The following is a 16,352-nucleotide window of genomic DNA, read 5'->3' on the forward strand; positions in this document are numbered from 1 at the left end:
TTGTGTCAAATTTGGAGAAACAAAAGATAGTTTACACTGTATTTTGAGCAATTCAAAAGTTCATTCAATATAATCTCAGAGGTTAGTGGTTAAATTAAAACACTCGAAGACTATCGCATGTGGATAAAGACGCTCAAAAATCTGTACCACCAAAATATCAACAGAGAACTCGAACTCTTAATACGAAAGACGATGAACTCATCTTTGAGATACAAAAACCACCATAAAATAGTGAACAAAAAAACATCACTCAAACACAAAAAGACTCTTACGAACCCAAACACAAAATCATGAAACAAAAATAAAAAGGGCTAATCCATCAAACCAAATCCTTCTTTCCATGAACACTTCTTTCGGCTCCATCTTGACACCTTCTAGTATTCCGTCACCACGCTTTGCTTTGTTAAATCCGAGACAAAGATGTGTAGAGAAAACACTATGGTCCTCATCATCAAGCAAGAGGACCCTACCTGTTCGGAGGTCTCAAACAACCGGAATAAGAAGACTACCCTCATCAGCATTTAGCTCTTTTTTATTTGTCGCTTCAAGTCGCTGAAAGCTTATTGGCTCCGTCTAGAGTCTTACCGTGACTCATATTTCCGAAATGAGCCAACATCTTCACATTCTACAAATCGAAATAATTTGAACCATAAATTTTTCGATATCAATTTTCAGATGCCATCGCAAAACAACCAAAAATTTTAAGGAAATAATTTATCGAACATTTGATTGTGCACACAAAATCACGATACAAATCCTCAAATCAGAACAATTTCGAGTTGATACCACTTCGTGAAGACGATTCGGGAACGTGCAATGCGAAAATAACTCGAGTTTGGAAGGCTTGCTTACGTGTACTATACGATAGCCATCTCTAGTGCGTGTCACTGCTTTATGGTGTGATTTACTTGTTTTGAACAAAAAAAAAATCCTCAATATTCGAAAACTCCTCAAAAAAATCTGATTCATCTTTATCTACGCAGTTCGCACATCGATTGTAGTGAAAAGTTGAAAACTAGTCAACTCACGGAATTGAGAGGACCGATCGGCCACATATCAGAAATGAAGGCGATAGTGATAAGCTGTCTCGGCGGACCAGAAGTGCTGAAACTCGAGGAAGTGGAAGACCCGAAGCTAATCAACGACGACGAGATCGTGATCAAGATCGAAGCCACCGCTCTGAACCGCGCCGATACTCTCCAGAGGAAAGGCGCTCATCCTCCGCCGCCGGGAGCCAGCTCTCTCCCCGGCCTCGAATGCTCCGGCACCGTCCTCTCCGTCGGACGCAACGTCTCTCGCTGGAATGTCGGCGATCAGGTACATCGAGCCCGAGACTGTAGACTGATTTGAATAGGCATGGGATCGATCGAGTAGATTAGGGGAAAATGTATGATCTGTTTGTATCGAATCAAATTGAACGACTCAGTTACATTTTAGGACTAACTAGTAAACTGTACGGAGTCTGATATGTTTGGTTGTGTTTTTTTTTATAGGTTTGTGCTCTTCTGAGCGGAGGTGGATATGCGGAGAAGGTGGTGGTTCCGGCGGGGCAAGTGATGGCGGTGCCGCCAGGCGTTTCTCTCAGAGACGCCGCTGCTCTCCCGGAGGTGGCTTGCACTGTTTGGTCCACTGTTTTCATGACTAGTCGCCTCTCTTCCGGGGAATCTTTCTTGGTATATGATTTGAATGTTATTTCCGATGTTTTTGATCCTTTGGTAACTTGGTGGTCGTAGCGATTATCCTTATGGATTCACAGTTAGACGCGTTAATTCCGATATTGTAGTTATAGTATGGGGGATTGTTTATGATTGATTGATTTTGGTAATATTAGTTATAATTGTTTTAGTCAAGCTTAAACAGAAATATTTTAATGGTTGTATAAGTGATGGAGTCTTGATGCTAGCAGACTGATCTGAATATTTGTTGTGTACTGCTTTTTTTTTTTCTTCTTCTTTGACTGGATGTTAGGTTACAATTCACGTATTCTTTTGGGATATTTTTGGGAGCACTTCATAACTTGATAGCATTCCCTAACTTTGTTTTGATTTACGAGGAATAATTTCTCACTTTCTACCCGAATGAATGGGTCTTTGTCTCTTTGCCTTACCGGATTGCAGATCCACGGGGGGTCCAGTGGCATCGGAACATTTGCGATTCAGATAGCGAAATCCCGAGGAATAAGAGTATTTGTGACAGCAGGTCCATCTTAAAACATTTTTCACCTCATTATTTAACGTAATATTCATGTAGTAGAATTTTTGTCATCACCAGGTAGCGAAGAAAAGTTGGCTGCATGCAAGAGTCTCGGCGCTGATGTTTGTATCAATTACAAGACCGAGGACTTTGTTGCCCGAGTAAAGGAAGAAACAGACGGCAAAGGTGTGTCTTTTTTGTAGGTGTTGAGAAACAAGTTTATCTTCTCTTCACGTTATTGACTGTTCAGTATTTTATACGTTCGATTAGGGATCCCTAACATGGAAAAGATATGTCTTTTTGGCTATAATACCATTTTAAGTATCATGGGTTTCATCTCATAACTGATTACAATGAGAGGAGTAACCTATGACTTTTTTTTTGTCTTGCTTCTTTCTTCGTCTTTATTATGTAAGATCTTTTAACATTGAGAAATCAACATTCATTGTCAAATGGTAGGTGTCGATGTTATTTTGGATAGCCTCGGAGCTTCCTATTTCAAGAAAAATCTCGAGAGTTTGAACTACGATGGTAGGCTTTTTGTGATCGGCCTCATGGGTGGAGCGGTTACAGAACTTGACCTCCGCTCTCTGTTTGCAAAGCGCCTCACTGTGCAAGGTTTGTTTTTTTTTTTTTTTTTTTGGTATTTTTTTTTTTAAATGGAATAAATCCTGTTTCTTTGTGATCACATCTTGGGGTTTGTTGTTTCATACACAGCGGCGGGGCTGAGAAATCGGACCACAGAGAACAAGGCTCAAATTGTTAGAGAAGTGGAGGAGAATGTTTGGCCAGCTGTGGCGGTTGGAAAAGTGAAACCTGTTATCTATAAAACGTTCCCGTTATCTGAGGCCGTAGAGGCTCATCGGCTCATGGAAACCAGCAACCATGTAGGAAAAATACTTCTTCTTCCTTGAATTCTTGTTTTTTAAATACACTGTTTTTATATCTGCTTCATAATAAATTGAATAGATATTTAAAGGTCTATTCTTGTGCATAAGTTTGTAGCTTCGATTTTATTTTATTTTATTTTTTTATCATTATTATTATGTCGGACGCTTGAGAATAAAAGTGTGCTAAATGTTGGTGTACTTTCAACTTAGTTGCAAAGATTAAAACATTGAAAGATTGGAAACAATAGAGCTAAGGTGAATGAAAAATATTAATGTATTTTGTGCACTCAGTCAGAAACATAAATTCTGTTCTTTAATGGATTGGATCGATCCATTCCACATATGGCCGGAATTCCAGTAAAACCGGAACGGAATATACCTTTTTGGTTATTTCCGGTACTATTCACCTAATAAAAAATTTAAATATAATATTTTTCCGAAGAAAACAAAATTGTTGATGAATAGTGCCGGAGCGATATCGGTATTTTTTTAGTTCTGTGAACTGTACAGAACAATAATTTCGATACCAAACTAATTTATGGTTTGTTTCGTTCCAATAGCTTATAGCCTATGTTCCGGTGGCCCCTAAATGAATTAGTAGTATTTTAACTTGGTGTGTCATGAACTTTTGAATATTATATTTTCCTCATCTCTATTTTGTTTACAATAATTTCGATACCAAACTAATTTATGATTTGTTTCATTCCAATAGCTTATAGCCTATGTTCCGGTGGCCCCTAAATGAATTAGTAGGATTTTAACTTGGTGTGTCATGACCTTTTGAATATTATATATTCCTCATCTCTATTTTGTTTAGAGCGTGGACAAAACTGAGGTAATTTTATTCAGAATCCTCACATAGATGGAGGAGAACCGTGGTTACAATTTTATTAAAAAAAAAGGGAAAACGAGGAAAAATAAGAGAGCATGGGAGATAGATTACACAAGACTATTGTGATATCCATACTCATTGCTATCTCTTACAATTATACTTCGAATATATTTAAGGGAATGTCCAACAAATTAATTATCGATAAATAATCTAAAAAATGATCAAACTTGCTTAAAGCATCCTCCGCAACATTACTTTCACGATAAATTAGTTAAACCCAATATTCTTCATAGTTTCAGAAACAAAATCCCATTGACACTGAATCGACCACGGAGGATGTATGGTTCCTATAAGATGAAATTTGATGGGAATTGATTGATTGGTGATAGATATTAATCTCCAAATAATTAATGACTATTTCCTAAAGAATTAAATAATTAATAATTAAGTTAATCTCCTGGTGAATTGGAGTTGAACCTGTCATGGTTTCCTAAAGATTTTTTTTTTTTTTTTCACAACTGACTGTTGGTCTGTTTCCAAGGCATATATATAGGTAAAAAAATGCGAGATGCGATAAGTAAGAAGTAATGGGTTTTCAAGCTTTTAGTGGTATGGTGTTATATTTGTTTGGGTAGTTGGGGATTAATAAATGAGGAAAACGTGGTAGGATGAAATTATTTGGTGTCACATACGGATTGATATGGAGCCCCATTTTTGCATTATTTGTGGCTGGATAAGGTATAGCCGGAAGAAAAAGAAAAAAAATCTGTCACGGATTACGCTGACAAATAATTTATTTGCCTTGTTTTCAGAATATTATTTTTTATTCTGTGTACAAGGCGATGATGTTCTTGTGCGACGAGGTAGTGTTGCTCATAAATCATAATTAATGTACATGGATTTGAACTAACATATTAGTATCATATAAGCATATTATCTGATATCTCACTTCCATATAAGCATCACAAACATATTAGTATCCTTGTGTTACGGGATAAATTAGTCAGACTCCGACCTGGCTAGTCGGACCGCCGAGCAGAAATACGAATCCAGCACCGAGCTCAGGTTAAGTAAACCCAAGGGTCATCCATTAAAAAGGAACGAACCGTTCATAAGTTAAGAACGAAACCCACCGATCAGAACTTCGAAGAGAAGAGAAGAACGTGGGTCAAAGACTAGTCAAAACTAATAGAAAACATGTTTCAAGCTCTAAAACGCACACCTCGACGGTTCAGGAACCGCACGAGGAGCATTAACCGCCTACCTCAGAGAGAGGCGAAAAGCAGTTACCCATAACCGTCCAGAACGTGGGATTGATCACCCCACGTTCCTCAAAATAACCGTCAAAGACACGACCAGACGAGGATAAATAGAGGCAGCAGCACAGAACGAAGCACGGACTTTTTTAGACACTTTTCTGTCACTTAGAATCTCTAGAAAACATTGCTCTCTTGTATTAGATTCGTCTGTATAAAGAGAAAATCTTGCCTAAATCACCTCTGTACTCGGAGGCCTTGTACTCGGAGTCGGTATATTTTCGTGAGATATTGTTGTACTAATTTTACAGGTCAACAGTTGGCGCTAGAAGGAGGGGGACCAGCTGAAGAATATGGCTAGTTCGTCCGCACCCGTGAACGCTGTCTCTAACCAGGAGACGGAGATAGAGCACCATAACCGCACCCTGCCTCTCACCTCGGAAGAAATAGCTGAGCTCCTTCCGGAACCCAGCCTCGAAGAACAATTCAGACAGATGCAAGAGCGTCTCTCGGTCTTAGAGGCAAATAACAGGGACTTGAAGAGAAGGTTACAGGCAAAAAGGGTCACACTGCGAAGTGCAATAGTGATCCCAGATGAAGAGCCTTCGCACCGATCAGGGAAGGAACCCATCGGGCAAGATCCGCAGGTTAAGAAACCTCGGAAACATGCCAGAGATCGGTATGAGAGGATGGAAGATGTTTCTGAGTCCGAAAAGGAGCAGTACAGTCAGGAAAAGATTCCTGATCGGTACCAGCCCAGCATGGACAAAGGATATTCAAGCACTTTCAGGCATAGCTTAGACAGCTCGGAGACTGAAGACAGTGCAAGCACCAACAAAACAAACCTTAGAAGGTTGGAACGTCGGATTGAAGAGGTAGCTCTAGGTCAGAAGGAGTCTGTTCCGAAGGTTGGAGAAGCTATCTCCCCGTTCACGGCCCGCGTGTTAGAACACCCGTTGCCTGATCGGTTTAGGATGCCAAGCATCCCAGTATACGACGGAAAGACCGACCCGGGAGACCATATAGACACTTTTTCCTCTTGGATGCTGCTGCAAGGAGCCGGACCAGAAGTTATGTGCAGAGCTTTCTCTATCACTTTAACTGGCTCAGCCAAAAGATGGTACAGAAAGCTAAAGCCAAACTCCATAGGATCCTGGAAACAGCTGTCTAGAAAATTCATGGAACAGTTTGTCGGCTCCAGTTCAGGAAAAACTCCCAAAGAAAGGCTGCTGGCGGTAAGACAAGCCCATGATGAGTCCCTAAAAGATTTTATTAATCGATACTCGGAACAAGCACTTCAGGTTGACGATCTGAACGAAGACTTTAAGCTCTTCGGCATCTCTTCCGGCGTCCGAACAGAATCAGAATTCTGGTGGTCTCTTCAGAAGACTAGTCCAAAGGACTACAACGATTTCTTGAAGAGAGCTCAAAAATATATCAACGCGGAAGAAGCAAGGCTGGCGGCAAGAAAAGCAAAGCCGCCGAAGAGCTACCGAGAAGAGCATAGGGAACGACATTCTGAGGACCACCGCCCACCAAAGAAGAGCCGGTCAGGAGCAGGACCTCTGAAACCTTTTTCCAGTAAGTTCGACAAATATCATAAGCTCAATACCCCGATAGAGGAGATATTTAGTCTTACACAGGACAAGGAAGATTTCCCCAAGCCAAAGCCGATCAAGAAAGATATCTCGAAGAGGGATAAAACAAAATATTGCGCTTTCCACGCGGACATCGGTCACCGTACTGCCGATTGTTTCAACCTCAAAGAGGCCATAGAAGCCCTGATCCGAAGAGGAGCATTGAAGAAATTCAAGGCCGAGCAAGGGGAGCAAGAGGAGCAGAAAAGAGAGGCATATGCCGAAATCTCACTCATAGTCGGAGGACCACATGTGGGAGGAACATCAAGGAGCGCTCAAAAAAGCTATGTGAGGGAAGCCTACGCAGGACCCCGGCAGATCTTGTTTACAGCCGAGCAGAGGCCTAACAAGATAGCCAAGTCTAGCTCGGAACCTATCACCTTTACAGCAGAAGATGCTCGGTGGGTGATGTATCCTCACAACGACCCATTGGTCATTTCGGCCTTAATCGGCAACAGGAACGTACACCGGATTTTGGTGGACACTGGAAGCGCTGTTGACGTACTCTATGAAGACACATTCAACAAGATGGGTCTTAAGCAAGACGCGTTGGCTCCTTCCCCCGAGAATCTCTATGGCTTCACGGGAGATTCAATCCAGCCCAAGGGATTAATCTCACTCCCAATAACTGTGGGAGAAAACCCGAGGAGTAAAACCATCAACACAGCATGGATAGTGATCCCCGGGAAATCTTCATTCAATGCGATCATTGGCAGGCCCACCTTGCAGTCCCTCGGGGCCGTTGCGTCGGTGGAGTACTTGAAGATGAAGTTCCCTACCGAGCACGGAATAGGTGAAGTAGTCGGAACTCAGGCTATCGCAAGGAGCTGCTATGCGAATTATCTCAAGGAGAGTCAGGACAAAGATGTTCACAAGGTTATGATGATCGATCCAGATTTTGACCCACGCCTCCCGAGCCGAGAAGAAATTGGCCCAGGAGACGAGGTCGAGGAAGTCGCCCCAGACCCAAATCAACCTGAGAAGAAGCTCAAGATTGGAAAGTATCTTGAATCAGGTACCAAAAGTGACTTAATTACTCTCCTATCTAATAGTTTAGATATATTTGCTTTGTCGCAGTCCGACATGACAGGGATAGATCCTCAAATAGCATGTTATAGGTTAAATATAGATCCTAAAGAAAAACCTATCAGACAGAAAAGAAGAGCTTTAAACTCCGAAAGGTATACTGCTCTGAAGGAAGAAGTAGATAAACTAATTTCTAACGGATCAATAAAAGAAACTAAATATCCTAAGTGGGTGGCCAACCCCGTCTTGGTTAAGAAACCCAACGGGAAGTGGAGAACTTGTGTGGATTTTACAGATCTGAACAAGGCTTGCCCAAAGGATAGTTTTCCTATGCCGAGAATTGATCAGTTAGTAGACGCCACAGCAGGTCATGAAATCCTAAGTTTCATGGACGCCTACTCTGGCTACAATCAAATTCCTATGTACGGTCCCGACCAGGACCACACGGCATTCATAACTGATCGGGGGCTATACTGTTATACGGTAATGCCTTTCGGGTTAAAAAATGCTGGAGCAACATATCAAAGATTAGTAAATCGAATGTTCGCCGAATTACTCGGGATCACAATGGAAGCATACATTGATGACTTGTTAGTTAAGAGCCGAAAAATAGTTGAACATACGAATGATCTTAGAAGATCATTCGAACTATTAAGGCAATATCGCATGAAATTGAATCCTCTAAAATGTACATTTGGTGTGTCCGCAGGAAAATTCTTAGGTTTCATCGTTCATGAACGAGGCATTGAAGTGAATCCAGAGAAGATCACAGCCCTATGGAACATGAGACCACCACGAAATATCAAAGAGGTGCAAAAATTGACGGGATGCATAGCTGCACTAAGTCGCTTTATCTCTCGGTCTACCGACCGAAGTATTCATTTCTTCAAAATACTCAGAGGCTCCAAAGAATTTGAATGGACCAAGCAGTGCGACGAGAGCTTCGAATCTCTAAAGGAACACTTGGCATGGCCTCCGACTTTGAGAAAAGTACAGGAGGGAGAGCCATTGGAGATCTACCTAGCCGTCTCGGAGCATGCAGTAAGCTCAGCACTAATCAAGAATGAGGGAAAACACCAAGTCCCGGTTTATTATACTTCGCGGCGTCTTAACGAGGCAGAAGGAAGATACCCGGAACTCGAAAAGCTAGCTTTCGCCCTCATCACTGCCTCTCGGAAGCTAAAACACTACTTCCTTGCACATCCGATTACGGTCCTCACCAATTTCCCACTGCGTCAGGTGTTGCAAAAGCCTGACGTATCCGGAAGGCTAATGAAATGGTCAATTGAGTTGACACAATATGATATACACTTCAGCCCCCGACCAGCAATAAAAGGACAAGCAGTCGCCGACTTCATTGCAGAGTTCACATACAGGCCAGTCGAATTCCCGATTTGGGACATGTATGTAGACGGAGCAGTCAACGAAAAGGGGTCCGGGGTCGGAATTGCGCTATCCAGTCCAGAAGGAGACAAGGTAAAATTCGCTTTAAAATTCAACTTTAATACTTCAAACAATGAAGCTGAGTACGAAGCTATGATACATGGGCTGCAAATAGCAAAAGATTTAGAAATCAAAAAGCTCAAAGTATATTCGGATTCTCAGTTAATTGTTAATCAAATGAAATGTGAATTTCAGGCAAAAGGCGAAAAGATGTCGCTATATGCCGAGAATGCCAAAAACTTAGCAAACGAATTCGAACTTTGCGAGATCACTCAAGTCCCAAGAGCCATGAACGTAGAGGCCGACGCGTTAGCAAAGCACGCCACTCAAGGATCAGACTCAGAGTCAATCCCAGTGATCAAAATTGGGCAGCCCAGCATCGAGCAGGCCACCCACGTGCTTCATGTCGAGCAACGAAAGTCTTGGCAAACTCCGATCAGAAAATACTTGCAGCAGGGAACCCTACCCAACGACAAGAACGAGGCTAGAAATTTGAAGTTCAGAGCTGCCCGATATTTCCTCGAAGGTCAGAATCTCTACAAAAGGGGATTTTCCCAAGCTCTACTCAAGTGCCTAGATGAAGACGAAGCCGAGTACGCTCTCAAAGAAATCCATGAAGGGATATGCGGAAGTCACATCGGAGGCGGAGCATTGGCGCAAAAGATCATCCGACAAGGACTCTACTGGCCGACATTAAAGGCCGATGCACGGCACATAACGCAAAGATGCGTCAAGTGTCAGAAGTTCTCAAACATCCCGAGGCTTCCACCTAATCCGCTCATCACCCTCTCATGCCCGATCCCATTCGCAGAATGGGGAATAGACCTAATCGGAGCTTTGCCAACAGGCCGAGGAGGATGCAGGTATGCGATTGTAGCCATCGACTATTTTTCAAAATGGGTTGAAGCCGAACCCTTAAATAAAATAACGGCCCATGCAATTGAGAAATTCGTATGGAAAAATATCATTACTCGTTTTGGAATACCAGTCAAAATTGTATCCGACCACGGAACCCAATTCGACTGCGATTCTTTCAAAAGCTTTTGTGACAAATATGGCATTAACAAAGTTTTTTCTACACCAGTCAGACCACAATCCAATGGATTGGTGGAGGCCGTCAACAAAACGATAAAACACGGCCTGAAAACAAAGTTAGACGAGCAAAAGTCAGAGTGGGTGGATATGCTTCAAGAAGTCCTCTGGTCATACAGGACCACCGAGCACTCCACCACAGGCGAAACACCTTTCTCCCTCGCATACGGTTCCGACGCGGCCATACCGACCGACGTCTTGATACCAACAATGAGAAGGGAAAAATACTCAACAAAGGTAAACAACGAAATGCTTGAAATTAATCTAGACCTGTTAGAAGAAAAAAGAGAAAACGTCAGATTAAGAAATCTAGCTAACCAGCAAAAGGTTTCTCGGTATTTCAACAGGAGAGTCCGACCAAGGTCATTCAAAGTCGGCGACAAAGTCCTCAGAAGAGTTTTTCTCCACACCAAAATCCACCAGGAGGGAGCCTTCAACGCAAACTGGGAGGGACCTTACATCATCCGAGAAGACTTCGGAAACGGGGCCTACCGACTACAACAGTTGAGCGGCGATATGGAGAAAAACCCCTGGAACGCTGAGCATCTTCGCCGATTTTACGTTTGACTTGTTTATTTGTTAATCTTTTAAAAAGCGGCTTGGTCGCATGTATCGCGTTTACAATTTCAAAAAGCGGCTTGGTCGCATGAATTATGTTCACTTGTTAATTTTTCGAAAAGCGGCTTGGTCGCCAAACTTATGATTTCAAGTAATTTTCTAACTTTCAAATTTTCTACTCGGAGTTTCGAGTAATCACGCGCTTATAATTTCAAGTATTTGTTCATCTTTCTTTCCTCTGTTCGCAATTACTTATGTATCGCATTATGTAGTACTTATCATAAATCATCTTTCAAAAATTTCGACAAAGTAAACTGGGCGGCTAGATAACTAACGAACAATTTTTAGAAAAATTACCTAGTAATAGTAGTACTTTACTTTACCAAATTTTTGAAACTAAATGTACACAAAATATAGATCCGACCAAGGATCACTTGTTCAAATCCCGAAAGGGAAAAACAAAAATTACAAAATGAAGATCCGACCTCGGACTGATTGTTCAAAACCCAAGCGGGTTAACAGAAATATAAAAAGAATATATAAAAACAACAACTATAAATCCTATTCCTGGTCGCCTTCTTCGCTAGCCCTTGACTCCGAGTCGAGATCAAGATCCGTCGCATCCAGATTAGGATTCTTCGGACCAAGAAGCCGAACAGCCTCGGTCATCCCAGCGGTATAGAGATCATCGCGCATATCACGATAATCGTCGGAAGCTTTGTACTCTTCCACCGCCGCTAGACGAGCAGCCTCGAGGTCTTCTCGGAACTTTCGAGTTAACTCAGACCTGACCTTGGCTGTCTCATCCTTGGCAGCATCTCTCTCCTTGAGAAATCGATCATTCCTTTGTCTCAAGGAGGTGAGCTCGGAGCCTAGCAGTCCGACTAGCCCGGTCATACTGACAAAATTCTGCAACGATCAAACGATCAGCCACAATGAGTTATCAAAAGAGAAGAGGTACCGACTAGACGAGTCAAAACTTACCGAAATCGCCAAGTCAGTGGCCTGGTTAAGCCTCTCCAAAGGCTCGAGCCTGAGAACCTCCTGAGCCTTCTCGGCAGGGAAACGCTCGCGGAAGAAAGAAACGACCGGAGCCAAAGGATCGGAGGTAGATGAAGGCTCGGCCAGACCCTTAGCGGGAGAAGAGCTCAGAGGCTCCGGAACCTTCGAAATCGACGAGGAAGCCCGTTTGCCGGCCGTCGAAGCCTTAGAAGCCTTGACGCGTTTCGGATTGGGAGGGATCAGCTCGGGAGCAGATTTCTTTTTTGCCATCTGGGCGATCTCTGTTAAGAAACGAAAATGAAAATGAGAAAAGAACATAAGTAAACTGAGAAAGGACAGGTAAAATACTTACTTGAATAAGGGTAATAATAATATTGGTCGAGCAGGTCCGGGTCCGATAACAGGAACGTCGACCGATCAGCCTCTGAAAGATAAAAAATTTCCGAGTGAAGTGGTCGCTCCTCCTCGGAATATTGCGGAAGGGGACCTGAAACCAAACATAAAACATATAAAAACCCAGAACAAAAGCCCGGCTCAGATTATCAAGCAAAAATTCTGGACCAAAATCACACCCAATTCCGAGAACGGAGCCCTTATGGGGCATCTTTCATAAGAGGCGTTCCCTTCGACCCAGAAGAAATGATCTTTCCAATTTTTCTGGCTGGTCGGCAGGCGAGTAACCACCTTAGACTGATCGTCATTAGCCCGAGCATAATAGTAACCATGCTGCCCTGGGGCCGACTTAAAAGAGTAGTATTGTGAGAAATCTTGCAAAGTGACAGGGCGATCATAAATCTTCGCCCACAACACGGCCATCCCGACAAAGATTTTATACACGTTGGGGACGAGCTGGGTAGGAGAACAACCCAGGTCGGACACGAACTGGGAAATGAGTGGATGCATTGGCAACCCTCCGATCACGTTCAAAATGGCCCTATTGAACGCAGTCTTTCCGACGGGAGGCTGATCGGCTCTCTCGTGTTCCAAAGGTGCCGAGAGAGTAATTCCCTCAGCTATCTCGAATTCCTCCCTCAACCCTTGTAGATATTTCTCGGTAACCCGAGAAGTCCAAACTTTGGCCGAAAACTGGCCCTCTTTCCGTTCAAAGACCAGGGCCTCTTCCTCTTCCTCTGGAAGATCAACCCCAAAAGTCCTCCCACTTGGACCCGGAGTGCCTTGAGAGCAACCCTCTCCTCGGTCTTGCGAAAGAGAAAGGCTCGTCGTATCACGAGATTCTGACCCGCTCTCCTTCGAAGAATCGGACGAGGACGATAACTCCACGACCATAGTGTCCCTACACGACAGGGAAGACGAGTCAATAACCTTTTTCTCGTTATCAACCCCCTCGGACTCAGGATTGGGAGGCACGCATGACTCATCATATGCCATTACAGGACGGTCCCATCCGATCTCTGGGATATGATACCACACGGGACTTCTGAGGAAAGGAAACTTGGACCCATCCAACAAGGTAACACTATCGGGATCAGGTACCGATCGCCGAACGACGCGAGGATCAAAGCTCAGATCAGGACGCGCAAGTCCACCCATAGCCCTAATGAAGTTGAGAAACTAAGATTCCTAAAGTCCGAAGGGTCCGAATACAATAAATAAAGAAGATACCGATCGCCAAACAACAATCTCAAAACAAAAGGAAGATATCAAAAACAATAAAACAAAAGAGAACAGACCTTACCCGCAAGATTGGAGGTCGGAAGATCCGAGCAAAAACGAAGAAGTCAAGAGAAAATCTGAATAAGCAGATCAAGCCGAGAACGCTCTGAGATCAGAATTCAGAAGAAAAAAGCGAAATGAATTCGAAAGTTGAGGATAGGCCTTATATAAAGACTTCATGAGCGGTGGAGATTAAGCTTGTCCAGGAAGCCAAACACATCTGACCGTCGAAGCAAAAGACGCTACGGTTCAGAAAGGCCCGATGACAAACGACGTCGTCCTGTAAAAAAGAAAGAATGAAGAATTCTACTCGGATCATCCCGAGACAAGTAAGCAAAGATGAACACGGTCACGAAGCAAACCGAAATAGTTCCTTACCATTTTTGCTAAAGAAAAAACCAAGAAACTGGGGGGTAGCTGTTACGGGATAAATTAGTCAGACTCCGACCTGGCTAGTCGGACCGCCGAGCAGAAATACGAATCCAGCACCGAGCTCAGGTTAAGTAAACCCAAGGGTCATCCATTAAAAAGGAACGAACCGTTCATAAGTTAAGAACGAAACCCACCGATCAGAACTTCGAAGAGAAGAGAAGAACGTGGGTCAAAGACTAGTCAAAACTAATAGAAAACATGTTTCAAGCTCTAAAACGCACACCTCGACGGTTCAGGAACCGCACGAGGAGCATTAACCGCCTACCTCAGAGAGAGGCGAAAATCAGTTACCCATAACCGTCCAGAACGTGAGATTGATCACCCCACGTTCCTCAAAATAACCGTCAAAGACACGACCAGACGAGGATAAATAGAGGCAGCAGCACAGAACGAAGCACGGACTTTTTTAGACACTTTTCTGTCACTTAGAATCTCTAGAAAACATTGCTCTCTTGTATTAGATTCGTCTGTATAAAGAGAAAATCTTGCCTAAATCACCTCTGTACTCGGAGGCCTTGTACTCGGAGTCGGTATATTTTCGTGAGATATTGTTGTACTAATTTTACAGGTCAACACCTTGGATTTTATCCGTTAAGTTTAAGTATTATGCTTATGCGCTGTATGCCATTTGAGAGAGAGATTCAAAGACACACTTGCAGTTTCATATATGAATTTTTGAAAGAAAGAAAATTATATCCATTAGTCAAATAGTTATTTTTCATTAAAATTATAGCCAAACAATTTAAATAATTACAAAAATAGTTCAACGTATGCATATGTCTTCATTATATAATGTCTCGTCATGTTTTAATTTTGACTAATTTCTTAATTTTAAAAAAAAAATGTAGCTAGAATATGAACGTGAGGGGTTTGAATGTATCATGTCGGACTTCCCTTTTTAAAATGGTATATTCATCTTCAAATTGAGGTGTATGATTCTTTAACCATTATAAACCCATTTTTTCAATTATAAATTTCTTAGATGCTAAAAGATTACTAATTGGTGGTTTTCGATTTTTCTTGAGAATTTTAAAAAATTTCTGAACTTTAAGTTTAATGATACGAAGAGCTCAAGTGTGTTTAAAATACTAGTAGCATTTATGTGAGTGTCTTGTGGAGGTTTGTAAATTTTTTTTGAGAGGTGATGTAGCTAAATAGGCAATTTAAAGTTATGAATTTGCAAAATAACCAAAATTTATTTTAATTTAGTAAAATAACCAAAATGTGCAGTAATCTAGTTTCAAAATTTTTTTTACCTCAATATTAATTATTTTGAAAGTGATAAATTGCTTATAATAATCGTTAAAAAAAAAAAAAAAAAAAAATCTTGGTTGGGAAAAATTATGAAAACGTAAATTTGTCTACTTTGCTAAAAATTGAAACTTTGGCTATTTTGCTAATCAATAAGCTTCAAATAGCTATTTTTACAATTATTATTACAAGCTAAGTCATTTAAAAAGTTACGATATGAATTACCTTTCGTGAAATTTGTTGTAACTAGCCAAGTTTGTCATTCTTATTGGGGGAATAACCCTAGTTTCATTTTATTAAGCAAATAGCCCATATTTTCGGCTCAGACCATAACGCCCTTGGTGAATTCGCGAATAGGTTCATTTAATTAACCTATTGGACTGAGTTAGGTTAATTAATTAACTTATTGGTTGAATATTAGTTTAGGTTCTTATTTTTTTGTGAGTAAAGTTAATTTACTAAATGATTGAATTCGGAATTAGGTTAATTAATTGAATGTTTAGAATATCAATTGACTTAAGTTATGATTTTTGTAAATTTTTTGTGAATTTCAAATCCTTTACGAATCAGTTAATTAATTAAACTAACTAACTCCAGTATGATTCGCGAATTTACAAAGTGTCTCTCCTCAATCCCCTCCATCGCCGCCGATTTCCTCTCCGCCGCCGATTCCTCTTCCCCCGCCGATTTTCGAGTCAATCTGAGCCGTCGATTCTCCGAGCATCGCCGCCGCCGGAGCTCGACGGAATCGACGCCGTCTATGGCGGATCTTGACGGCGTCTATGGCGGATCTCGCCGGCGACATTAGGGATCAGCAACGAGGATGGACGACGATTGGCGACGATGCGGCGGCGTGAAATGGATCGGCGGCGATCGGCGGCGTGAAGTGGATCAGTGGCGTGAAATGGACGAAGATGAGAACGAGTTTAGGTTTAGGTTTTGGAAAAATTGAGTTTTGCTCTTATATATGAGGGTAATTTAGGTAGTAAAATATTAATTGAGCTATTCACTTAATTTATTCAAACTTTGGCTATTCTCCTAATATTGGTGGGTTGATTGGACTAGT

General features: G+C 42.0%; 1 protein-coding gene across 1 annotated transcript; it reads left to right on the top strand.

Annotated features, from left to right (window-relative positions):
* Nucleotides 1–913: 913 nt before the first annotated feature.
* LOC149386042 (oxidoreductase, zinc-binding dehydrogenase family protein) lies at nt 914–3,281 on the top strand. The gene is made up of 6 exons (XM_089625179.1): nt 914–1,317; nt 1,494–1,673; nt 2,118–2,199; nt 2,272–2,379; nt 2,653–2,811; nt 2,911–3,281. The coding sequence occupies exons 1-6, from the start codon at nt 1,063–1,065 to the stop codon at nt 3,105–3,107; spliced, it is 981 nt and encodes a 326-aa protein (XP_089481305.1). The 5' UTR covers nt 914–1,062; the 3' UTR covers nt 3,108–3,281.
* The last annotated feature ends 13,071 nt before the right edge of the window (nt 3,282–16,352 follow it).

Source organism: Urtica dioica, chromosome 9 (assembly GCF_054948205.1).
Source record: "Urtica dioica subsp. dioica isolate 48M chromosome 9, U.dioica_male_clone48M_v1_H2, whole genome shotgun sequence".
In the NCBI taxonomy this organism is placed as follows: Eukaryota; Viridiplantae; Streptophyta; class Magnoliopsida; order Rosales; family Urticaceae; genus Urtica; species Urtica dioica.

Coding starts and splice junctions, on each gene's coding strand:
- LOC149386042 (XM_089625179.1), top strand. CDS start 1,063: ATGAAGGCGATAGTGATAAGCTGTCTCGGCGGACCAGAAGTGCTGAAA. Junction 2,380..2,652: donor GGAAGAAACAGACGGCAAAG/GTGTGTCTTTTT, acceptor GTCAAATGGTAG/GTGTCGATGTTATTTTGGAT. Junction 2,812..2,910: donor AAAGCGCCTCACTGTGCAAG/GTTTGTTTTTTT, acceptor TTTCATACACAG/CGGCGGGGCTGAGAAATCGG.